Source organism: Pan paniscus, chromosome 1 (genome assembly GCF_029289425.2).
Source record: "Pan paniscus chromosome 1, NHGRI_mPanPan1-v2.0_pri, whole genome shotgun sequence".
NCBI lineage: Eukaryota > Metazoa > Chordata > Mammalia > Primates > Hominidae > Pan > Pan paniscus.
The window spans coordinates 185,977,603-186,002,438 of record NC_073249.2 but is presented as its reverse complement, the minus strand read 5'-3'; the positions used below and the strand labels follow the sequence as shown (position 1 = coordinate 186,002,438).

The window sequence follows — 24,836 nt, the reverse complement described above, 5'->3', positions numbered from 1 at the left end:
CACACATAGGGAGGCAAGCATCGGGAGTTGGCAGTTCTGAAGGGGGGATAGTGGGATGCGGGAATCAGAGGCTCCGTAGAGCATGTAGCATTTGTGTTCCTGTAGGCGTGGACGGTGAGCAGAGTCTCGCAGGCACAGACATGAGGTGTTCTGCGTAGCATGCACCGTGCCAGCAACGGTGCAGAGGTGGGGAGACTGGGGACATCTGGGAAGGCTGGCAGGTCAGTACACAGAGATGTATTTCCAGAGAAGCCTGTTCCCTCCAGAGTCTCCTCCAGGGTGTGTGCATGTTCAGCACACCCCCATCCTAAAGAGGGGTGCTGCTGGAGGCCACCTCATTCGCCTCTGCTGTGTCTGCAGCCTGTGACCTCTCACCTCGCTCTCCTTCACCCATCCACATACCGCAAGGCCACCAGTTTCTCTCCTCATGCCCTTGGTCCTCTTCCCATCCACTGGGAGGTTGGGAACCCTGGCTCTAATCTCAGCTCTGTCCTGGGCACACTGGGCGACAAAGGGTGAGTCCTTCTTCCTCTTCGGGCCTGTTTCCTCGTGGTGCGCTGGGGGATCAGGGAAGTATTGGATGTGCTAGGGTCTAAAGTTCCTTCCATTTCTATGTCTCTGGTTCTGGGCCACTCTGTAGTTTCATGCTGTCTGCAGGGAAGTTCCTGGCCTCGATGGCCCAGCTCCACACTGCCCAATTCCCCTCCCTACATCCTCTCCCTGCTGCATCATTCCTTCTCTACCTGTCCTCCATGATCCTCTTTCCTTTTCTAGCTATCTCGTTACTTAATTCCATGAAGGCAGGGGCAGTTGTCCCAATTCTGCAGATGAGGCCAGGCTCCTGCCACTTTGGAGTGCATAAGAAAGAAGGTCCCTCCTTCATCCGCTGACCTTCCCTGAGCCCTGGGCTGACCTCTGGGGGCACTTCTCCCAAGACATCTTAAAACCAAGCTGGGGCCAAGGCCGCCACTTGTGGATGGCTAGACCTGGAGGAACCCTGAGTCAGTCTATTTCCACTGCCAGACCTGCTGCTCACAGATGAGTGACTACCTCTCTGAGCTGCAGCCTGCAGCAGGGGGCAATTGAGATAGTTGTGAGGTCCAGTAGCTTGGGGCTTGAGGGCTGCTGCCTTTGGTGCCCAGCACAGAGCTGTAACTCCAGGGAATTCCAATTCTGATTTCCACATAATTTTCTGAAAATAATGTTCTCCTCTCTTGGCTCTGTAACCCCCTGCCAGGGGCACCTTGGCTGTCCTGTCCCTCCAACAATCTAACCCTCTCCTTCATGTTGTAATTGCAGATTTTTGCTGGTCTTCAGCTGCCTGGTGCTGTCTGTGCTGTCCACTATCCAGGAGCACCAGGAACTTGCCAACGAGTGTCTCCTCATCTTGGTAAGTGCTGGGAGTCCGGGACTGAGGGGGGCTGTGTGAGGTAGCACCTCTGGGCTGGGAGTCGGAGACTGAGGGGGGGCTGTGTGAGGGAGGACCTCTGGGCTGGGAGTCCGGGACTGAGGGGGGCTGTGTGAGGTAGCACCTCTGGGCTGGGAGTCCGGGACTGAAGGGGGCTGTGTGAGGTAGCACCTCTGGGCTGGGAGTCCGGGACTGAGGGGGGCCGTGTGAGATGGTACCTCTGGGCTGAGGGCTGAAGGTGGAAAGAGGCTTCTCATACCATGGCTCAGAGAGCAGCTTGCTGTGCTGTGTTCCCTCAGCTGTGGCTGCCCCTCTCTGGGCATCATCTCCACTTTATAGCAAGTGTTGGGGGACCTCCTGCCTCTATGCAAGGGCTTATGATGGGTCCAGAATAGAAGTGAGTAGGCTCCACCCCTTCTCAGGACAAAATCTGCAAACTCCACGTGTGGTGGATTTTAGGTCAGTTTTTGCCTAAACACAAAACACCAAATGGAAGCCCCTCAGAGGGAGACAGCTGACAGCCAGCAACCCCTTTTGTCACCAGGTCAGAATTAGGGAGTCTGAGACAGCTGGGACAGGGAGGGCCTGTTGAGCAGAAAAATCCGATCAGTTCATGGGGACCGGAAGGGGAGGACACACTAGGGCTTTTAGTCTTCTTGCAGGAGGCGGAGGGGGCCACCTGCCCTCCGGAATCGTCAAGTCCAGGAAACTCCAGGAGAAGGGTCCGAGGAGGCCCTGGTCCCCCTAACCCAGGGACTCTTGGCTGGGTCCGCGCTGTGACCTGGGCCCCAGTTCTGGAGAGTGAGGACCAGAACTCAGGCCCCTGGTCCCACAGGAATTCGTGATGATCGTGGTTTTCGGCTTGGAGTACATCGTCCGGGTCTGGTCCGCCGGATGCTGCTGCCGCTACCGAGGATGGCAGGGTCGCTTCCGCTTTGCCAGAAAGCCCTTCTGTGTCATCGGTAATGAGGCGCGCCCCGCCCGACCTGACCCCTGACCCCAGGAGCCAGGGTGACGCCTTTACCCCCAATCCCGACTCTGACCCTGGAGACCCGCACAGATTCAGCGGACCCTCCCCCTCCCTCCCCAGTCCCCTGCCACATCCCCAGAAGTCCCCGCCTCCGGGTCCGTGCGCGGGGTAGGCTGGCTGTGATCTCGCCGCCCCCGCCCCTGCAGACTTCATCGTGTTCGTGGCCTCGGTGGCCGTCATCGCCGCGGGTACCCAGGGCAACATCTTCGCCACGTCCGCGCTGCGCAGCATGCGCTTCCTGCAGATCCTGCGCATGGTGCGCATGGACCGCCGCGGCGGCACCTGGAAGCTGCTGGGCTCAGTGGTCTACGCGCATAGCAAGGTGAGGCCTGCAAGCCGCGCGCGGAGACCCGAGGGCGTGTCTGGGGCACGACCAGAGCGGGCAGGGCGGAGAGGGCGAGGTCAGAGGGGCTGTCTCCGTGCTGGGAAGGGGTGTGGCCTGCGGGGGTTGGAGCCCTAGCAGGAGGCGAGGTCTAAGGGGGTGGGGCGAAGTGGAGTCTGAATTAGGTAGGGGCGGGCCTAGGAGTCCGGACGGGATCAGGGGGCGGGGCTGGAGAGGCGGGGCTTGAGGGTTTCCCCTGGATGCTTCTGGGTTTGAAGGGACCACTCGTACCACAAAGTGGGCAGCTGAGGTGGGACTTGAGGGTGGGGCTGGAGCGGGGCTAGGGTGGGCCCCAGGTGGAAGCCTGAAAGTGGGACTTGGGGGGCGGGGCAAGGTAGGCCGGGTGCTGGAGTCCTGAGCCTGGAACCTGGAGACTCAAGGCAGGCGGGGTGGGGGTGGGGGTGGGAATGGGGGTCGGGGTAGGGGGAGTGCTGGCGGTTTCGCGAAGGCCGGGGCAGGGTCGCCGTGATGGGAGGAGCTGAGAAAGAAAAGTGAGCCTGGGACTCCGGGAGATGGGGGACCTTTATCCCTTTCCCGTGTGGAAGCCCCCCACATCTCCCAGGCAGGCACAGCGCTCCTCACCGCGCCCCTCCGCCTGCCCCGCAGGAGCTGATCACCGCCTGGTACATCGGGTTCCTGGTGCTCATCTTCGCCTCCTTCCTGGTCTACCTGGCCGAGAAGGACGCCAACTCCGACTTCTCCTCCTACGCCGACTCGCTCTGGTGGGGGACGGTGCGTGAGGGTCTTTGTAGGGCTGCCCTTCTCCCTGGGATCCTCCCTGGGAACTTCCCGAGGTCTGCCCATCGTGACTCCTGACTCAGGGTTGAGCGGGCCTGTCCCTGCCCTCTCACTAGAGCTGGGACCCCCCTGAGACCAGCCCCAATGCTAACCCCCCAACCTGCTCTGGTGGACCTGCCTCTGTCCCCAGCTAGCCCCGCACATCAAGACCTTGTGACTATACCCCTTTCCCCTGACCAGCCCAGGAGAGGGAGAATCCATCTATGACCCTAACCAGCCCCCGTGGGTGACCAGGGGCCCCTTCCCTCATGATCAGGCTCCTACCTGCCTGTACCCCCAACAAGCCGTAGGTGGCCCCCGTGACCAGTCCTGCCTGTAACCTGTTTGTGTCTCCAGATTACATTGACAACCATCGGCTATGGTGACAAGACACCGCACACATGGCTGGGCAGGGTCCTGGCTGCTGGCTTCGCCTTACTGGGCATCTCTTTCTTTGCCCTGCCTGCCGTGAGTTGCCTCCTGCTCAGTTGGTGGGGGAGGCTGAGGGTGGGACCTGCTCACCCCTGTCACACATTTGCCTGGGGAGCCTGGGGTACCTCAGAGGGGCAAGGATGGGGACACCCTTGCAGCCTCTTACTGCCCCACCACTGCCAGCACATTCCCCCAACCATGCCCTATCCCTCTAGGGCATCCTAGGCTCCGGCTTTGCCCTGAAGGTCCAGGAGCAGCACCGGCAGAAGCACTTCGAGAAGCGGAGGATGCCGGCAGCCAACCTCATCCAGGTACAAGATGCCCGGGAAGAAGCCCTAGGAGCAGGGCCGTGTGACTGCACTGGTGTGTCAACCCTGTGTGCTGACCCATGTCCCCAGCCCAACTGTGACACCACTTTGAAGCTCAAAAGGGCTATGTGACTTTCCTGGGGCCACATGCCAAGTCACACACAGAGCCAGGATGCTCACTGACAGTGCCAGAAACTTCCCCCTGCACCAAATGCCTGGTTTAGGGCTAGCCAGAACTGCCCTATTGCCCAACTCCAGCCCAACTTCACAGGGCCTGGGGAGGGGCGGAGCCCAGACAGGAGCTGGGAGGCCTCTGGTGGAGACCCACTGCTGCCCCCATCAGCTGTGCAGCAGTAAGCCTGCCCCCACTTCCAGCATCTTCATTCATTCATTCATTCCACAAGCACTCACACAAATGAAGAGAAGATGGTGCAGACAGGGCTTTTAGGAACCTCAACATTTAGCAGGTGGGTGGGCCTGCAAAGTTGAGCTGGGCAAGGAGACAGAAGGAACAGCCAGAGGGGTGGGTAGGAAGCCAGGAGTGTGTGGTCTCAGTTTCCCTCTGTGCCATGGCGTGTTGTGACTGTGTGTGGGCTGAGGCCAGGGCTCTGATTTTCTGTGACCCTGGGACTAGGCCTTGGCTTTTTCTAGTCAGGGGTGTGTGTAAGGGAACTCCTTGCAGGAAATGCTTCAGGGAATACTGGCCCAGTCCACCTCTGCCTGCTCCCTAGCCTGTCACCCTCTGAGCCCCAAACCCAAGCCTCACTCAGCCCCTCCTTGTCTCTCCTCCCCAGGGTAGAACCCTCCTCCCTGTCACTGTTATCTCCAGCCACCAGCTCAGCCTTTTCTTCTTAGCGTCCCTTGGGGCACAATGGCCACTGTCCCCTGGGAGCTGGCCTTCTGAGGGGCATTGTAGGGGCAGGCGGCTGGCACTGTCCATGCCAAGAGACAGCTGGTATTGTGGTGCCCATAATTAATGAGACAGCTCTGGCAGCTGCTCCCCAGCCCATGCCAGGGGCCTAGGCAAGCAGGAAGTAAAAATATTCCTGTCTTAGGAGGGTGCCTGGCTGGTGAGGTCAGCGGTGGCAGCCCCTTAAGGACAAGAGGCATCCAAAGAAGGGAGGCATCCAGGGCCCAGCTCTGCCTTGTCCTGCCTAGCAGCCTCCATGCCTCCCTGCTCTCACTGATGGCCACACTCACAGTCCCTCCCTGGCTCTTCCTACGTGGAGGGAGAGGGACAGTCTCTCCTCCTGTCTGACTTTCATCCCTCCTGCTGCAGAGGAAGCTCGGCAAGCCCATGGATGCTGAGGGGTTGGTAGGTAATGCTTTTCCTCCCCTCTCAGTCCTTAGTATTCCCATGGGCAGTGACAGGCAGCTGGGAAAGATGGAGTGGCATTGTTAGTAATAATAATGACATTCTGCAAACATTTGCAAAGCACCCACATGTGCCAGACACTATATTTGCACTGAGAATGCAGCGGTAACCAAGACACAGCTTGCAGTCTAGGGGGAGAGAAAGATATCAGTCAAATACACAATGAATAGGTATTCATCAAATGTGATAAGGGGAATAACAGGAGTGTTTAACAGAGGAACCTGGCATGAAGTGCCTACTATATACCAGGCACTGAGCTTGGCATTTAATATACAACTGTTCCTTTAATCCTCACAACACCCTGGTAGGCAAGTAGTGTTACATGCGTTTTACAGGTGAAGAAACTGAGGTCCTGAAGCTTTACTTAATTTGTCCTCACTAATAAGGGGCAGAGCTGGGATTGGAAACCCATGTCTGCCTGACAACAAAACTCCAGCTCTTAACCTCTATGCTCTATGGCCCCTGGCTCTGACATTGATCTGCTTTGTCCCCTCGGGGAAGTCGTTTCTCCCTAGGCCTTACTTTCTTGGCTGCCCCTGTCAGTGGCTGTGGAATTGGAACTGGCCTCTGGCTCTGGGTAACCCACAACTGGACCAAGGACTGGGTTCTTTCAGGGGAGAGGGCTGGTGGGGACTGAGAGGCCTCACTGATGCCCCATCCCCCACGTCCCCCATACCACCAGGCTGCCTGGCGCCTGTACTCCACCGATATGAGCCGGGCCTACCTGACAGCCACCTGGTACTACTATGACAGTATCCTCCCATCCTTCAGGTAGGTCCTGCTGGGGGTGGGGGTGGGTGGGGGGCTGGCAGCAATGCCCTTTGAGGACAAGTGGCTGAGACTCAACCCTGGAGGGTGGAAAGGGGGTGATGGCTCCCAGGGGAGCACCCTGGGCTGGCTCTGCAGATCCTATGTAATTCAGAGCCTGGAGTGTCCTTTATTCCACTCTGCTATGCCCAGGGAAGAGGTGGATACTGGACATAGGGCATTGGTGAAGCCCTGCCCCATGGCTGAACCCCGGCCCTGGAGTGCTGGCAGTGTGCATGCTCACCCATAGGTGATGCCACCTAGGGCAGTGATACAGCCAGCTCGTCTCCCCTCAGTCCTGAATGGCGGACAGAGTTAGTGGATATTGCAGCTGGTTGGAGAAAGTGTGGGATGGGCAGAAACATGTGTTCCAGACTTAGGTGCATGCTCCTACCCTGAACCCCCATGTAGGAATATGTGCCCACTTTTACTGGGCCAGTCAGCAGCCTCAGGGCCCAGAAGTGGGTCTGCCCCACTGGCCCGGGCCAGGCTAAGACTGCATGGGGGTGGCACCAGGAGAGGGATTATTAATAGCATCACAAAGGTGCGTGTGGCCAGGTGCCTGGCTAGGCCCTCAGGCAGGAATGAAAACCATGGAGCCCAGCTCGGTCCCACGGGCAGGCGGGCATCAAGCTTGCGGCTGGGGCAGGATGCTGTGCTCAGCGCTTCTGCGGGTGCCTTTTTTGCCTCATTAGTTCTCCAGGAGCAGCTGTTGCGCGATTCCACTCGCCCCTGCACCTGGCTTCCCCATCCCTGCGCCCTCCCAGCCCTAGGGGCTTCCCAGGGGAGAAGCAGGAGAGAAGGGGCCGGGAAGAGGGGCTCCCAGCATCACACTGGTGCCCCCACATCTCTCCACCCGGCAGAGGCAAACTCCTACCTCAGAGTGGGAAGGTGACTAGATTAGAAGAGAGGCCTTTTGTTCAAGGCTGGGCATTCGAGAGTGGGGCAGGGCTGATTTGTAAGAAATACGATGTGTATGAGGGAAGATCTGGGGGTGGGGGCGGTCAGATGGTCTAGGACCTCTGCCCAGAGGAACAGAGCCTAGTCTGGAGATTCTGGATCCACTGGGCATCTGCTCCCTGGACCTTAGTTTGCTCATCCATACAATGGGAAGGCAGGTAGGAGACAGGGAAGATACCCTCCTTGGCTCATGGCAGCAGAAAATGGCCTGGAGAGTTAGGAAGAAGCCACGGTCCCGAATCTAGTCTTCAAAAACCCAGTGGCAGGAGTGAGTGCTGGAGGGGAAGGAAGCTGGGCTAGCCACCCTGTCACACCGCCCTCCTCACCTCCATCTCCCCTTAAAATCCAGAGTCAGATCTGGAGGGAAAGGATGTCAGGGCCACTGCTGGCCTCTCTGAGCAGGCACGGCACGTTCACGCAGTCAGCTTGATGGGCTGAGATTAAGCTCCTTGCACGGCTGCCCTTGAGCTGTGCCAGCCTTCACATCCATGCTTGGCATCCCTGGGAACTGGGGGTAGAAAGGGAGTGGGGAAGGCCAGTCTCCCACTGTCCACCCTGTCCTATTCTGGCCGGGCTGTCAGTGAACACCTCTAGAGCGGCAGGACCTGGCAAGATCTGAGCTCAGGAGCTCTGTGCCCACTGGGTGAGGGGGGTGGTGCCATGGCCCTGCCTGCCGCTGATGGTGCCCTCTCCTGCAGAGAGCTGGCCCTCTTGTTTGAGCACGTGCAACGGGCCCGCAATGGGGGCCTACGGCCCCTGGAGGTGCGGCGGGCGCCGGTACCCGACGGAGCACCCTCCCGTTACCCGCCCGTTGCCACCTGCCACCGGCCGGGCAGCACCTCCTTCTGCCCTGGGGAAAGGTAGGGGCCCCGTGGGGCTGCCACCTCCTCTTGCTTCTCCTCCTCTTCTTCCATTCTCTGTCCTCATCCTCTCTCAGACCTGCCTTCAGCCACTTCGTGGGTGTCTGGGCCTGTTTGGGGGACTCCTAGTCCATCAGAGGGCCAGACAGGTACAGACTGAGGGCCTCTCTGGAGGGGTCAGGCTGGACTCACCTTTTTGTCCTGTGGGGCTCTGAGGGTCTGAGTGGGAGAGATGTCCATGCCATCCTTTCCCATCATCTCCTCCGTTCATGGCATTGTCCTCTTTCTTTCTCTGTTCCCACGTCCCCCTTACTCCTCCATCCCTGCACCCCCATCCCTCCCGGGAAGCTGGACAGAGGAGGAGGCCACTGGCCACAGGTGCTTACGGCTCAGGTAATCGTGGGCACCATCCTGGGGTGTGAGGGCAGGGAACCCCCTCCCCCGGCATGTTGCTCTAGGAGGGACTTAGTACTGAACTCGCCTCTTGGGAACGAGATGCCAGCTGGAAAGAGAGCTCTGTGATTAAGACCTCTGTAGGACCTGCGTAAACTCAGCCAGTGACTAATGTTCCTTTCTTGTGCAGCCCTTGTCTGCAACTTTGCTAATCCCAGAGGGTCCTCTTGGGGTTCTTTTTCCTTCCTTACTGAGGTACACTTTGGCACTCCCAGCCATCTCTTTCCCCTTGAACTGTCTCTCCTGAAGCTTTTTACAAAATCTTGAAAGAAGAACAAAGAACAAACAATGCTTACCCCCACATAAACGTTCCTAAAGAGAAGAATTTCAGGCATGTTTGGATAAGGGAAGCCCGTCCACTCACAGCATGGGAAAGTGGCTGCTCTTGTAGAGGTTTAGCTTTGAGGTCAGGGGTTAAATCCCCCTCATTCTTTTTCCCTCGTCCTTTACCCATCTCTTTGTTTTGTCTCATCTTCACACATCACCCCTGAACCAGCCAAATGGACATCTGGCCTTTGAGCTTCAATGTCATTCTGAGCCCCAGGCCCAGAACAAAGAATAGGAGAAGAGGCGAGCCGCCCAGTGATCAGCAGGGGAGGCGTGGTGGAAGCTCGCCTCTGCCACCTGATGCTGTGTGTCCTGGAGGAAGCCTTCAGTCATTCTGAACCTGTGTGTCCTGGCGGAAAATCGGCAGTGTTTAGGCTGATTGGGGCTCTGGGTACTCTAGAGTTTCTGGGCTGAAAAGGCCTAGGGAGGAGTTTTGGTGCAGAGGATGCAGGGAGCAGCCTCCCTTCCTTGTTCTCAGTGAGGGCACTTCTGGGCCAGGGGCTGAACAGGAAGTGGGTGGAGAGGGAGAGTCCCTCCAGGTCTGGGGCTGGAGGGAGGGGAAGCGTGACTGCCAGGCCAGGCTGAGAGCTCCCTGGGAGAGTAGGGCCCCTCTCAGATTCTCTGCCCGAAGGTCCCTCATTGTTACCTTCATCCCTACCAAACATAGTTTCCAGGCGGAAACTCAAGAGTTTTTGTATCCCAGCAATCCTGTCCAGGACCTGAGCCAGGGCTCTCTGTGCTTCCAGTTCACTCTGGTCTCATTTTGACTGAATAGGAAGGCAAGGGGAATGGACATTAGCCTGGGGCCTAGTACCTGTACACTCCCCACGGCTCCTTTGGTCCCTGACACCCCCAGGGCCCAGGAACAGATTACTACTAAGGGCTTGGCTATCACTGACTCCCAGCCTCGTATCTATCTGCCTGGGAGGGGACTTGGCGAGTGTCTGGGACACAGGGTGATGGTAGTAAAGTGGCCCTTTCTCCCAGGGACCCCAGGGGGCTGAGCCATGGTTTGTAGATCAGTCACCAGGCTCAGGCCCAATGGCCATATCGTTAATCGTGGCTGTCTAGACCGCCAGCCAGGACACCCCTCCTCCACCAAATACACACACACATATACACACTCGGTTGGCCACACCTCTGGTGGTGCTTGGGGATGGACCTGGGCCAAGTGTGCCCACAGGAAGTGGTGCTAAAGGAGCAGGATTTCCTGGGGGATGGCATTGCCAGGGCCAGCACCTCTCCTCTTCAGGGTTTTGCAATGAGTTTATCAAACCATGGTCTCCAGACCTCCTGCATCAGCATCCCATGGGGTGTTTGTTCAAAATGCAGATACCTGGACCTGTCTCCAAGCCCACAGGATCAGAATCTCTGGAGAAGAGACACAGCCTTCTGCATATGTAACATGGTCCCCAGGGGATCCCTATGCAAAGTGTGAAAACATCTACGTTCTGGTGATGGGGCTGGAGGATGACTTAGGTGGGGGTCCTTCTTTCCCACCAGCTACCGGAGGCCGGCCCCATCCCAGCAGCTCCCCACACTCTGCCCACAGCCCCTTTCCCGCTAACCTCTGTTCGTGTCTTATTCTCAAACTTCCAGCCAGATGTTTAATAATAAACGGAGTTTCTTTCGGATCCACGCCAGCTGGAGACCGAGGTACCCCCTCGCCTGCTCCTCCTGTCCCCACTCCTCCTTGCCCCACCCAATTTGGGGGCTGGAGAGGGGACAGGATGGGCCAAGGACAAGGTGCATGTGCCTGCCGCCTGCCGTCTGCCTTGGGTCCCCAGTGAACCCCTCGCCTTTCTGGGATGCCGCTGCTAGGTCTGGGGCATGGGCCCAGGGTGCCAGGAGGGGCACGTGCAGGAGCCTTAAGGATGTGTGCTGGCTCTGCTGCTGATGCCCTCTGTGATCTTGGCCAAATTGCTTCCCTTCTTGGACCTCAGTTTTCCGTCTGTGGAGTGGGCAGATTGAACTAGAGGACCTCTGAGGGTCCTTCTCACTCTGACTTTTGCCAGGCCTTGGGCTTAGCTTTCTGTCTCCCTGCTACCCACCTGGGGACCTAGCAGATGCCTGAAGGAGCTGGGTTTGGCACCTTTGCCAGCTCCAGGACCCCAGCTCTTTTAGTGGCATCTCCATGGCATTCCTTGGTACCTGCCCTGTGCCAGGCCTTGCTCTGTGCACTAGGGACACGGTGATGAATAAAACATTGTCCTCGGAGAGTTGCAAAGAGTAATTGCAGCTCAGTGTGATGAGTGCAACAAAGGGAGGAAGCACAGGGGCTGTGGAGCCCGGGTCAGGCACACAACCCAGAGGAAGCCCTAAAAGCAGTGGGTTTCAGGGAGGGCATTCCAGGCAGTGAAGCAGCACGGACCCAAGCAAGGAGGCAAGAGGGAGCACAGTGTGGGGAAAAAAGCTGGCAGCCCAGTTTGGCCCCCCTGAGACTGGACATCAGAGCGAAGGTTGGGGGCAGAGCTGGGTCATGCAGAACCTAAAAGTCCAGTGTGAGCTTCACCCTGTTGGCATGCTTGGCAGCCTGAGCTCATGGAGTCCTGGGTTTCCAAAGGTGCCTCTGGGGCCCTGTGGGCTGGGGTCCCGGAGCTAGGAGATGAGTGGCAGGGCTCCTGGCTGCCCATGTGTGCTTCTGCTGAGAGGTGTTTTTTCCTAGAAACGTGGGTTCTGGACCACAATCTAGCTACCACCCACTATTCATGTATCCTTGGGCAAATCACCTGACCCCTTTGCACCTCAGTTTCCTCAGATGTAAAATGCAGATGTAAATAGGGTCTGCTTCCACTAAAACTGGACCTGGCTCCAATAAATATTGGCCTTATTTGATTTGGTATGTTCAGCAGTTAAGATCTTATTTACCTTAAAAGAAAATAGCTTAGAAACCATGGCTGTGGGCAATGGTTTGAGCTGAAGCGTTGAGCTAAGGAGTCTCTGGGTCAGGCCCGCCATTTCACAAGCCTCCTTTGGCTGTGGAGGGTGTGGACAGGAAGGACACAGCCATGGCAGAGGCCAGTGGTGAGGCTGTTTCCATAGTCCCTGAAGAGGGGCTGTATGTGGCTTCAGAAGTCGTAGGCTGCCTCTGTTCCCCCACTGAGAGTGGCCCTGGGAGGGCAGATCATGAGGCCCTAAAGAAAGTCCTTGTGGAAGTGAGTTCAAGGAGTTGGGTCCAGCAGGGCAGCCTGGGCAGAGCTCGGCCTCCCCAGCAGGGCAGCCACAGTCCAGCCCACCCCATCTTTCTCCCAGGTACCAACAGATCCTTAGCCAGAGTTTCTTGACCTTGGCATCATTGACATTAGATAATTCTTTGTGGTTTGCGACTATCACATGCATGGTAGGATGTGGAACAGCACCCTTGGCCTCTACCTACTAGATGTCTACCTACTAGACATTGCCACATGTCCCCTGAGTGGGGGAACTTGCTCCAGTTGAGAACCACTGCTCTACACCCTGTCCTGATTGCTTGACCCAGAAAAAGAACATAGACTGTGAAGTCAGAGAAGGCTGGGTTCCAGTTCTTGCTCCATCTCATAGGAGCTCTGTGACCTTGGCCAAATCATCTCACCTCTTTCCGTGTATATAAAATAGGGATGGTAAAGACCGCCCACCACACACAGTGGCTGAGAGAACTGAAAGAACTAAGGCAGCCTGATGGGACCCTGCACGTTCTGGGAGCCTGGGAGGGGAAAGAGCTTTTTGGTGCCCACTGTGTGCCAGGTTTTCTTCCACCTTCTTTTAGCTTTCAGACTTAGAGGAGCTGATAGGAGCCATTTTCTGGGCCCTGCCCAAGGAACTGGAATCCAGACCCACTCCTGGGAAAACAGTGCCTTCTTGCATTAAAAAGGAGCTCAGGGCCTCTGGCTGGCTGGAAACTTACAGAACCCCACAAACCAGACTGGAAGCTTCCTCAACCATCACAGAATCAGAGCTGGAAAGGGACCTTTCAAGGTCTCTAGTGCAAGCCCTCGAACTCCCTCCTCCATAAGTCCTGCTGAGTGCAAGCTCAGCCTTGCTTGCATTACTTCTTTTGACAGGGAGGTTGCCCTCTTCTCCAGAACGCCATTGGAGCCTTATGTGGTGGGCGCAGTGATGTGGAGTTCCAGGCCCTTGGCCAAAGTGTCAGGGCCTTCTCCACTCTCCTCTCTTCCTCTCCCCCTTGGAGGAGTGGAGGACAGGAGAAGGGGTTGCACGGACCGGGCAGGGTGGAGGGTGCTTGCCAGCATGAGGGAGCCTGCAGGAATGGCTCTGCAGAGGAAAGTTTGGGAGAGCCAACCTCAAACTTTGATTGGAATCTTTGGGATGTGTCGATGGAGTCCTGGGCCAGTGGAGAGCATGCTGGATAGTGGGAACTGTCCCTGTCCTTTTGATACCCTCAGGGCCCCCATCCTTGACCTATTAACCTCTCCCCTCTGGGCAGAGGCCCCCACCCCTAAGGATGGCCCTACATCCTGGCCACCTTCCCGAAGGTGCCCCTGGTTTCGAGGTCTCCCTCACTTCAGCACCTTGGCTCCCTCCCCTCCACCCCATGCCCTGGGCATGGGAGACCCCAGTTCCCACCCAATACCGAAACCAGAATCTCTTCTCTGCTCAACCCTTGATCTGAAAGCCTCTGAGAGTAGGTGACACGGTGTCCTCCCCCAACTCCTGCCTCACTTCAGGTCTCCTCTAAGGCTGGCTGGTACTCTCTTGATCTGGGGCCCCAGACATTTGGGGTGGGTCCCCCTGAACCCGAACCTGAACCTGTCGGAATCTCTAGTGGCAAACCACAGCAGGGGAGGCAGCGATGACGTCACAGGGCATGGGATGGAGGACATTTGCATAGGTCCTACCCCAACAGCCATAACATTGTCCTTGAACCTCTTGGACACAGAGTTACTCTACCAGATCATGGTTAACCAGGGCTTGTCCTGGGGAATGAGGCCTCTGCTAACTTGTTTTCCTCCAACGTTTGGGGAACGTGGTGGGGAGTTGGATGCGGGAAGGGAAGTCTGAGTGCATGTGTAGACATGCACATACATGTTCACATGCACACAGACTGTGTAAATGCTGTTGAACCGGGAGCTCAGTAGGCAGTATGGGGGGGTAGATCTTTAGCGGGGATCCAAGACCACACAGGCAGGATGTCAATCAAGGTGGGCTGAACTTAGGTAGGAGAGACCACAGAAGAACATGTTATCAAATAGAGACCCTCACTGAGAGGGCAGGCACCAGGCATGGCCTGGGCATACATGTGGGCCCAGCAGCTAGAACCATGGGGCCGAGGCCCTCAGTAGGCCATCACACTGCACACCTCCAGGGCACCATTGCATGGAAGTCTGTGTGATGGAGTCCTTATTTTGCAGTGCACTGCCTGCACAGCTGTACGAGGCCCTAAAACCCTGACCAGTGTGGGATCAGATAGCCGCAGCAGTGGGGAGTGGAGGAAAATATGAAATGACACATGTAAACACATGCCAACATATGTACACACACCAGTGCCTGTACACCCACACTCGCACATGTGTGTGCACAAGGTGTGTGTGTGCATGCGCACACACACACACACCCTCGACTCCACACAGCCTGCCCCTGTGTACAGTGAGGACTGGAGGCCTACCTCCGTGTGCATGGCCAGGTGAGCTTCCGACCCTCAGCAGCCTGTCTGTGCCCAAAGGGGTCGCCACCCCCACCCTCTGCCCACTCACCTGCGCCAGGCCCAGCTCCCACATCCTCCTGTCTGTGTCTCTGACTTTGGATTTCTCCCACTCCTTCCACTCTGACATCTGTCTCCTGTGCACCCCTTATCTGTCCGGGTGATGAGGGGTGGGATGTGGGTGGTGGGGAGAGGATCTGCTTCGACTGACCCCGAATCAGCCTCTTGTAGGAGTGAGGGCCTCCCTTACCACATCCTTGTTCCATCCCAAGAAGTCTCCGCTTGGCGGGGAATCCAGACCAATAGCCACCCCCAAGTCCTAAGTCAGCTTTGTCCCCACTCACCCCCACCCCCAGCTCTGGCTAACTTGGCTCTCTCCCAACCTGCCTGCCCTGCCAGCAGCCGGATGGGCATCAAAGACCGCATCCGCATGGGCAGCTCCCAGCGGCGGACGGGTCCTTCCAAGCAGCATCTGGCACCTCCAACAATGCCCACCTCCCCAAGCAGCGAGCAGGTGGGTGAGGCCACCAGCCCCACCAAGGTGCAAAAGAGCTGGAGCTTCAATGACCGCACCCGCTTCCGGGCATCTCTGAGACTCAAACCCCGCACCTCTGCTGAGGGTAAGCCTCCGGGGGGCTGAGTCCGATCGAGGGCCGGCTGAGGGTGGCAGGGCGGGGACCGTCTGGGCTGGGAGCAGAAAGATCTGGCTCGCGTCTCAGCTCTGGAACTGATGGACCGTCTTTGGGCTCTGGTCTTCTCGTCTGTAAAATGGGCATTATAATATTTGCTCTGCTATACAATGGACATCAGACTGTTTGGGAATCACGTGGAGGGTGGCATTTCATAGTGGTTAGCAGCACAGGCTTTGGAGCCAGACTGCCTGGATTTGCATCCTGGCTTTGTCACTTATCTTAGGCGAGTGACCTAATTTCTCTGGGCCTCATTCTCCTCATTCATAAAATGGGAACAATAATAGCATCCACTTCCTAGGATTATTGTGAGGATTAAATGAGATAATCCATGGAAGGTGAACAGAAGACTTTTGGGAATATAGTAGGTGCTCAACAAATAGCTAAACACAAACGTACTTTGGAAGCAGCAGGAATGCATCCTTGATGAGCCCTGCCTATGCACTGCCCAGCACTGGCTTATCTCATTTACTTCTCCCAGTGACCCTGGAAAGTAGGTTCTGTTTTTGTCCCCACTTTACAGACGTGGGCACTGAGATCTCTCAGCTTGTGAGTGGCAGAGGTGCTCTCCTCAAGCAGGTCTATTCAGCTCCAAAGCCCAGGCCTTCTGCCTACCCCTCTTCACCCAGCCCAGGCTGCAAGTATGAGACTGTGGACCATGCTGATGTCACTTTTCTGAGTTTTGGCTCTGCTGGAGACTTCCACTGTGATTTAGGCAGGAGACTGCCCCTTTCCATGCCTCAGTGTCCTCTTCAGGAAAATGAGAGGGTTGGACCAAGCCCCCTGGAAGACTTCTCCCAGCTTTGACATACTTTAGGCCCCTGGGTGGGGAGAGGTGGGGTGAGTGCACAAGGATGGGGGATGGGGACAGCTCCCCCTTTGGCCTTGGAGGGAGGGGACCCAGCCATGCTGTTTCTGCCTGTGCTGTGTCAGCCCTCAAGATGCTGCTGGCTGACACCTCAGAGTTTACAGAACCCCATAGACCAGTCTTTGAGAGGTGCTGCCCATAGAAGCCTGGGCACAGCTGGTGCCCAGGACCTCCCTTCCCTGTCCTGGAAGCTGTCCGGGCTCTTGCCACTGCTCCTGTGAGGCAAGGACAGCATCACCTCTCTGCGCAACACAGGGCACTAGCCTCAGAGAAGCGTCTCTCATTCAGGGAAGAATGGTTTGTTTTAAGGGCCTTCCCTAGTAGCAGAGCTGGGCCTGGGAGCCAGCCACTTGGGTGTCCTTCCATCTTAGCTGAAGGAGAAGACTGTGTGCATGATTACATGCAGTGCCATCAAACCCCTTATCTCTGGGGCTCACTGTTCTGCAAGGTGGAACCAGTGGGGCTTCCTCCAGGGCTTTGTGCAACAAACTTGCCCTGGACTAGGCCAGCTGTGCCCTAAAGCAGCTCCCACCTACCCACCAGGCAGATGTTTACCCTGACTGGCCACCGGGGCAGATGGGCATGCAACACACTGGGGCTTTCCACCCTGGGGAGGGCAGTGAGACACAGGAGCCCCCAGGAAGGTTCTGAGCCCTTTCTGGGCCTCTGTCTTCCTATTGGACACTCTACTGGTGGTTTGGCATACAAGGGTCGGATGGGAGGTTGGGAGTGGCCCCTTCAGTGGGCCACTTGCCCCATACCTGCCTTTTCAGATGCCCCCTCAGAGGAAGTAGCAGAGGAGAAGAGCTACCAGTGTGAGCTCACGGTGGACGACATCATGCCTGCTGTGAAGACAGTCATCCGCTCCGTCAGGTAAGACTGAGGCCTGAGGCGAGCACCCTGCTCCGTGTGCCACCCACTGCTGCTCCCCATCTGGGCGGATGGATCACTTGAGGTCAGGAGTTTGAGACCAGCCTGGCCAACATGGTGAAACCCCGTCTCTACTAAAAATACAAAAAATTAGCCGGACGTGGTGGTGGACGCCTGTAATCCCAGCTACTTGGGAGGCTGAGGCAGGAGAATCACTTGAACCTGGGAGGCAGAGGTTGCATTAAGCCAAGATAGTGCCATTGCACTCCAGCCTGAGCAACAAGAGTGAAACTGTATTTTAAAAAAAAATGTATTTTTTATGGTGGGTCTTGGTCAAAAAAGTTTGAAAGCCCCTGCTCTACTGGCTGTCTCCATGCCTCAAAAATTAAGCAGGGACCAGGGTCTCCTAGGCCACGGCCTAGGCATGGATCTGGCCTCCAAGCTCCTTGGTGTGCCGTCCTGGCCTAGTCTCCATCTCCAGCCTGCAGCTCTAGCTCCAGAAACCCCCTCAACCTCCAAGTTTTCTGGGCTCCCCACTTTCTTCCCTGGCTGATACACCTGCCCACAAGCCTCTTTTCTTGTATTCCTTTTAAAATTAGAGTCAGGCTGGGCGTGGTGGCTCATGCCTGTAATCCCAACACTTTGGGAGGCTGAGGCAAGAGAATCACTTGAGGTCAGAAGTTCGAGACCAGCCTGGGCAGCATAGTGAAATCTTGTCTTTGCAAAAAAAAAAAAAAAATTAGCCAGGCATGTTGGTGTGCCCCTGTAGTTCCAGCTACTTGGGAGGCCAAGGTGGAAGGATGGCTTGAGTGCGGGAGTTTGAGGCTGTAGTGAGCCGTGATTGAGCTACTGCACTCCAGCCTGGGTGACAGAGTGACACCTTGTCTCTAAATAGATAAATATATAAAATCAGAGTCAGCTGGACCTGTCCCCACTATCCCCCAGAGTCTGAAGCCTCTGCTTACCCCCTTTTCACCCATCCATTCTCTCCCCTCCATGTGCCCAGTGTCAAGGACATAGTACCTGACCTGCCACCTGACCCAAGCCAGCTCTCCTGGGCCACCCCACCGACCTCTCAGCCAGCATGCCCCAAACCTGCTCCTCTTCCTGGGCTGGTTCCCATTTCAGGCAGTGGCACCACCATCCACTCGGTCACCCAAGCCATGGGAGTCATCCTGGACTCAGACCAGGGAGACTTTCAGCCCCACCTCCTGAACTGCTCCAAGCTCTTCCATATCTCCTCCCCCATCCCCTAAAGCTAGTTTCCCTGCCCACGCCTCTGCCCCTCCAGGGTATTCTCCACACAGGCTGGCAGAGCTGGCATGCTAAAGCAGAGTAATTGAGCCGGGAACGGTGGGTCACACCTGTAGTCCCAGCACTTTGGGAGGCTGAGACGGGCAGATCGCTTGAGTCCAGGAGTTCGAGACCAGCCTGGGCAGCATAGTGAGACCCCCATCTCTTTAAAAAATAAAAATTTAAAAAAAAAAACAGAGTTATTGATGTGCCTGCCCCACAATGTCCCAGTGCCCAGTCTCTGCCAGAGATGCAGGGCTCTTCAAAGCACACCCCAGCCTCCTTCTCGAGGCTGATCTCCTGTCTTCTCATACCGTGGCACCCTGAACCCCATCCTCCACCCCGGCTGGTTGATTAACCCCTTTCCATCTCATCCCTGTTTCTGCTACTTGGAGGTAGGGGAGGCTGGGAGACGCAGCAGAGGCTGTTCATGGTGGCCAAGCAGGAGGTGCCCTGGTGCTGGACAAGGGGATAGCAAAGAGATGGAGAGGGTGCTGGGAAAGAATCCCTGCTCTAACAGGACACTCCCTCTGAGCCCCCTCCCCCAACAGGATTCTCAAGTTCCTGGTGGCCAAAAGGAAATTCAAGGAGACACTGCGACCGTACGACGTGAAGGACGTCATTGAGCAGTACTCAGCAGGCCACCTGGATATGCTGGGCCGGATCAAGAGCCTGCAAACTCGGTGGGTGCACCGGGCCTGTTGGGAGGCAGGGGCAGGGAGGCAGCGACCCCAGCCCTGAATGAAGTCTGAGGCCAACCCCCGAGCACCCGCAACGGCTCACTGCTGCAGCTGAGTTTCTAGACTGAGGAGGTCCCTGGCTTGCAGTGCCAGCCTGAGGCCAGACCCAGCACCCGTCCCAAGGCTGAGAAACAACCCAACCATAGTTTCTCTGTGCGGTGGGTCGTCTGTGCAAGCCCTATTGACTCATATGCCTTGGGGGCTTTGTTTAGAATGACTGTTTCCTGGTCCCAAAATAATCAGCCTAAAATAATCACTGACCTCCCATCTCCCAAGAGAATAGGCAAATTGTCCTCACTGCCCACCTCTTGCCTCTGGAATCCTCCCACATCTCTCTGGTAGACCCAGCATTAGGAAGAATCCTTACCCCAAGACCCACATCACCTGCACCTTGCCCTTCTCCTCTTCTGGCCTGCATTTTCACTGTCCACTCATTCATTTATTCACTCGAGAAATAGTCAGTGGGCATTTACTACTTGCCAGCCTGTGGGGATATGGCAGAAAGCTCAGCAGAGTTCCCACCCTTATGGAGCTTTCATTCTAGTGGAACGAGAATAAGTGATAAATAAGTAAAACTGGAATATGTCAGACGACAATAAATACTAAGGAGGAAAATAAGGGTCAGGCTGTTAGGGTTTGCAATTTTAAATAGGTGAGAAGGTTCTAGAGGGAACAGCAAGTGCCAAGGACTTGAGAGGGGCAAGTGGCTGGAGTGTTGGCTTCAGCACAGCAGGGAGCCTGGTGTGGCTGCACTGGAGTGAGAGGTAGGAGGTGAGGTCAGAGGGCTAACGGCACTCAGAGAGTGTAAAGTCCTGTAGGCCCCTGCAAAGACGTTGGTGTTCATCCAGGATGAGCTGCAAGCATTGGAGGGTTTTGTGCAAAAGACTGATAAGATCTGAATTGTCTTTTAAAAGGATCACCCTGGGTGCTGTGTTGAGGATGGACTTAGCGGAGTGAGGGTGGACACAGGTAGACCAATGAGAACCTGCTTCAGACTTCCACGCATGAGACCGTGGGGACTTGGAACAGAGTGGCAGCTGCAGAGGTGGGACAAGTGGTCAGATTCTAGATACATTTTGTAGGCAAAGTTGACAGGGTTTTCTGATGGGGTGTTAAGAGAAAGAAGAGAGTCAAGGATGAAGCTAAGGTTTTTGGCTTCAGCAAGAGGAAAAATCGAGTTGCCATTTGTTGACATGGAGAAGGCAATGAATGGAGCAAGTTTCAGTCAGGAGATTTGGGAGGTGCCGGGTTTGTGATGCCTATCAGACATTCAAGTGGAGTGTTGATCTGGCAGTTGAATAGAGAAGTGTGGAGTGCAGAGCAGAAGTACAGGATCGAGATGAAGATTTGGTGTCGAAAGTGTAGAGGAATTGAAAATTATGGATCTGAAGACATCACCTAGTGAGTGGAGTAAATAGAGAATAGAGGTCCCAAGAGTGAGCCTTGGATCCTGCAGTGTTTCCAGGTTGCAGAGATAGAGGAGGAACTAACAAAGGAGACTGTAAAGGAGAGGTCAGGGAAGTAGGAAAAGAACTGGGAGAGGGTGGTGTTTCAAATGAAGAAAGGGTTTGCTGGAAGAAGGGGTGATCAGATGTGTTGAGTGCTGCTAGTAAGTCAAGTAAAATGAGGACAGGAGTTGATCAATGGATTTAGCAACATGGGGTTATTTGGGAGCTTGACAACAGTAGTTTTGGTGAAATGGCAGGGGTGAAAGCCTGATTGGAGTAGGTTTAAGAGAGAAGGGGAGGAAAGGAATTGGAGGTAGAGGATAGAGATAACACTTTCAAGAATTTTGCTGCAAAGGAGAGCAGAAAAATAAGGTGAGGTCAGTTCTAGCCTTGTCCACCCACCTTAAAAGTCACATTCCCACGTGTCTCCACTCCTCCCATCCTCTTTCCCCTTTTCCCCAATCCATCTTTTCTTTTCTTTTCTTTTCTTTTCTTTTCTTTTTTTTTTTTTTGAGACAGTATCTTGCTCTGTCGCCCAGGCTGGAGTGCAGTGGTGCAATCACAGCGCACTGCAGCCTCGACCTCTCCTGCTCAAGTGATCTTCCTGCCTCAGCCTCCTAAGTAGCTGGGACCACAGGCATGAGCTACCATGTCCAGCTAATTTTTAAAAAATTATTTTTGTAGAGAGGAGGGCTTGCTATGTTGCCAAGTCTGTCTCGAATTCCTGGGCTCAAGTGATACCTCCCTACCTAGCCTCCCCAAATGCTGGGATTATAGGCATGCGCCACTGCGCTGGGCCTCCTAGTCCACTATTTCCATTCCTCTTTCACCAGACGGTTGTTTTACTTGTCAGGTTCGTGTGTGGTGCCTTTGCTTGGCCAGTGGAGAACCACCAGAGCAGGGGCCAGTCCCTCCACCCTCAACTCAGCCTCCATCTGGCAGGGCAATGGCCCCTTCCCTCAGATTGCCTGTCCCCTCGTGGTGCCTTCTCCTTCATCAGGCAACCTATAATTCTTGTGGAAGGGAGGGACGGCGTGTCCCCGGGCCCTCTGATGGTTCCCTTACCCTTAGGGTGGACCAAATTGTGGGTCGGGGGCCCGGGGACAGGAAGGCCCGGGAGAAGGGCGACAAGGGGCCCTCCGACGCGGAGGTGGTGGATGAAATCAGCATGATGGGACGCGTGGTCAAGGTGGAGAAGCAGGTGAGTGTAGGATGGGGTGGCGGAGCTGGCCATACCAAGAAGCTCTGGGGGCCGCGGTGACATGGGGAGGATGCGTTTCCCACAGCCACAGCCCAAGGGTCCCCGAGAAGACCTAAGAGCCCCCTCCCCGGCCGAAGCCCCCGCCCTCGCCGCCAGACATTCCCATAAACCCGCCCTCTCCTGCTAAGCCCCGCCCCCAGGCTGCATAAGCCCGCCCATAACCTTCAGATAAGCCTACTTCAGTTCCCCCTACTCCATTTGACCCCGCCTCTCAGTTGTCGCTGTAGCTCGCGGACTATCCCCATCGGTCACACCTAACCACCCCCCGGGTTATGCACCAGTGCCCAGCTTCGCCCCTCGCTCTAGCCAAGCTCCACCTTTCCAGGAGGGATTTGTGCTTCCCAGATAAGCCCCGCCCACTCCACCAGCTAGGGTCCGCCCCGAGACCCAAGCCCCGCCCCCGGCCGCGTCCCCTCCGGTCCCAGGCCCTGCTTCCCAGCTGCGCCCTGTCCCCAGGTGCAGTCCATCGAGCACAAGCTGGACCTGCTGTTGGGCTTCTATTCGCGCTGCCTGCGCTCTGGCACCTCGGCCAGCCTGGGCGCCGTGCAAGTGCCGCTGTTCGACCCCGACATCACCTCCGACTACCACAGCCCTGTGGACCACGAGGACATCTCCGTCTCCGCACAGACGCTCAGCATCTCCCGCTCGGTCAGCACCAACATGGACTGAGGGACTTCTCAGAGGCAGGGCAGCACACGGCGAGCCCCGCGGCCTGGCGCTCCGACTGCCCTCTGAGGCCTCCGGACTCCTCTCGTACTTGAACTCACTCCCTCACGGGGAGAGAGACCACACGCAGTATTGAGCTGCCTGAGTGGGCGTGGTACCTGCTGTGGGTGCCAGCGCCCTTTCCCCACCTCAGGAGCGTGAGATGCCAGGTCGCACAGAGGGCAGCAGCAGCGGCCGTCCCGCGGCCTCTGGGCCCCCCAGTGCCCTGCCCACTCCATCAAGGCCCTATGTAGCCCACCTGGCAGGGGCACAGCCCCGGGAGTGGGAGCGGGCGCTGGGGCCCTGGGCCCTGACCCAGCTTCCAGCTATGCAAGGTGAGGTCTCTGGCCCACCCTTCGGACACAGCAGGGAAGCCCTCCCGCCAAGTCCCCGCCCCACTTGGGGGTGGGCCAAGGTGCCCCCACAGGTACCCACAAAGCACAGGACCCTGCCACAAGGCAGGTGGACACCATATATGCAAACCATGTTAAATATGCAACTTTGGGGACCCCCATGGGGTCTCTCTGCCCCTCCCCCATTGGGAGCTGGGCCCCCAGCAGTAGCTGGTCTCAGGCTGCTTGGCCACCACCCTGTTCCTATTCTTTGGCTTATCACTCCTTCCCCTCCCAGCATGGGGCCTGTTTCTCCCCTGCCCTCTCCTAAGGGCAGTGCCTGGGCCTTTCTTCCCATTTGCAAGTGTCAGCTCCCAGGGGCTCCCTCCTCCTGCTGGGTGGCCACTCCCCTCCTTGGCCCTCCAGACACCACTCATAGTCAGCACAAGTTTCTGTATCCTCCCCAAAACTCCCAGACAGTGCTTCGTGGATGATCGCACAAACATAGCCTTTTAGTTTCTCCAGACAGGAAGAAAGCCTCTCACACTTAAACATGCAATGACGTGACACACTTGGAGACATGAGTGCAGAGCCACTCAGCCGCTCCTGGGCCTCTGCAGCAGATGCCAGTGGACTGGCCTTGCAGGGTGACGTCCACTAAGAGGAAGACCCCCAACTCCATCTGAGCAGGAGAAGGAGCTTTGAAGTAACCCGAGAGCTCTCCAGGCCCCACCCAGACCTTTACCCGCTCCCCTTCTTCAAGAAGATCGCCTCCTCTCTGGTCCAGGAGCCCTAACCCACTGCCTCTGCCTGTCCCCAAGGGCCCGCCTCCGTGTCTCCACAGCACAACTCGGGCCCAGGTCTGACACCACTGGAGAGACCCCAGGCCCACTTCTAGCCGGGCCTGTGCCTTCCTAGTCACTCTAACTCCCAGAGAGAATAAGAATGCATGTAATAGCTATACCAACCGCGCATCCGGCTTTCACATGCACTGTCTCCCCTCCCTCCATACCCCACTTCTTCACTTCAATTGGCAGCCCCACATCCAGGCATAAGCCCCCATTCACTCCAGGAACACTTTCTTATCCCCACCCCTTTGCTCCTCTTCTGCAAAGCCAATGCAGGTGGCAGGAAGGTGAGGGGTAGTGGACCAATGGCAACCCTCTGTGGGAACAAGGGGCCGAGGCCACGCTGCCTGCATCTCGTGCTGGGGACCTGCATGCGCCAGCACCAGGGCTTGGACTGGATCTTGCTCAGTCCATGGTGCCCAGCCTCTGCCCCAACATGCCCTCTGCATGTGACCATCATGCCCTGGATGGAGCCACTCCTGGCTCACCCCACCTGCACTGCACTGTCCCCAGAGAGCCACCCCTCCACCCACTCAGAGACAGCTGTGGAGAGGGCCAGGAGAATGGGATTACCCTATGACCAAGGAGACATGGGAAGAAGCCCTCCTTCCTTCCACGATCGAGGTTCCGCCATCAACTCGGTTCTCGGATATGCAAGTACCTCACTTTGTTAACTTATTAACTTATTGGTTTCATTAAAGTTTTCAATAGGAGGTGATTGTTCTTGGTTTTGTTCAGTGGCTGTGAGGTGAGGCTCCTGGTTTGGGGGTGGGGACAAGGAGATTTGGATTAGTCGGGACTCTTTGTTGTATACAACAAAAACCCAACCCTGTATGGTTTAAACAGACAAACAAAAAGAAACTTATTGGCACAGAGAACCAAGAAGTCCAGGGGATAGATTTGGTTTCATGCACAGTGAGATCTAGATGCTTAAACGTGTCAGGACTCTGTTTCCTGTAAGCCTTCCTTTCTGGCAGGCTGACCTCTCATGGTGACCAGTAAAATTGGCCACCACTTTCCTAATA

At 56.4% G+C, this 24,836-nt stretch overlaps 1 protein-coding gene across 6 annotated transcripts in view; it reads left to right on the top strand.

Moving 5' to 3' along the window:
• The window catches only part of KCNQ4 (potassium voltage-gated channel subfamily Q member 4), a 57,400-nt gene extending 32,876 nt beyond the window's left edge, over positions 1-24,524 (top strand). The window contains exons 2-15 of one of the 6 annotated variants that reach the window (XM_063601406.1): positions 1,300-1,390; positions 2,244-2,370; positions 2,585-2,760; positions 3,427-3,552; positions 3,955-4,065; positions 4,245-4,340; positions 5,617-5,652; positions 6,395-6,483; positions 8,178-8,339; positions 15,157-15,377; positions 17,088-17,187; positions 19,029-19,160; positions 21,737-21,866; positions 22,383-24,524. In XM_063601406.1, coding sequence (XP_063457476.1) covers positions 1,300-1,390; positions 2,244-2,370; positions 2,585-2,760; positions 3,427-3,552; positions 3,955-4,065; positions 4,245-4,340; positions 5,617-5,652; positions 6,395-6,483; positions 8,178-8,339; positions 15,157-15,377; positions 17,088-17,187; positions 19,029-19,160; positions 21,737-21,866; positions 22,383-22,595 — 1,810 coding nt within the window. In that variant the 3' untranslated portion in view covers positions 22,596-24,524. Of the gene's footprint in view, positions 1-1,299; positions 1,391-2,243; positions 2,371-2,584; positions 2,761-3,426; positions 3,553-3,954; positions 4,066-4,244; positions 4,341-5,616; positions 5,653-6,394; positions 6,484-8,177; positions 8,340-8,687; positions 8,733-10,718; positions 10,776-15,156; positions 15,378-17,087; positions 17,188-19,028; positions 19,161-21,736; positions 21,867-22,382 lie in introns of all 6 variants that reach the window. The other 5 variants (XM_008968418.6, XM_063601409.1, XM_063601410.1 and 2 more) reach the window with 5 other exon arrangements.
• The last annotated feature ends 312 nt before the right edge of the window (positions 24,525-24,836 follow it).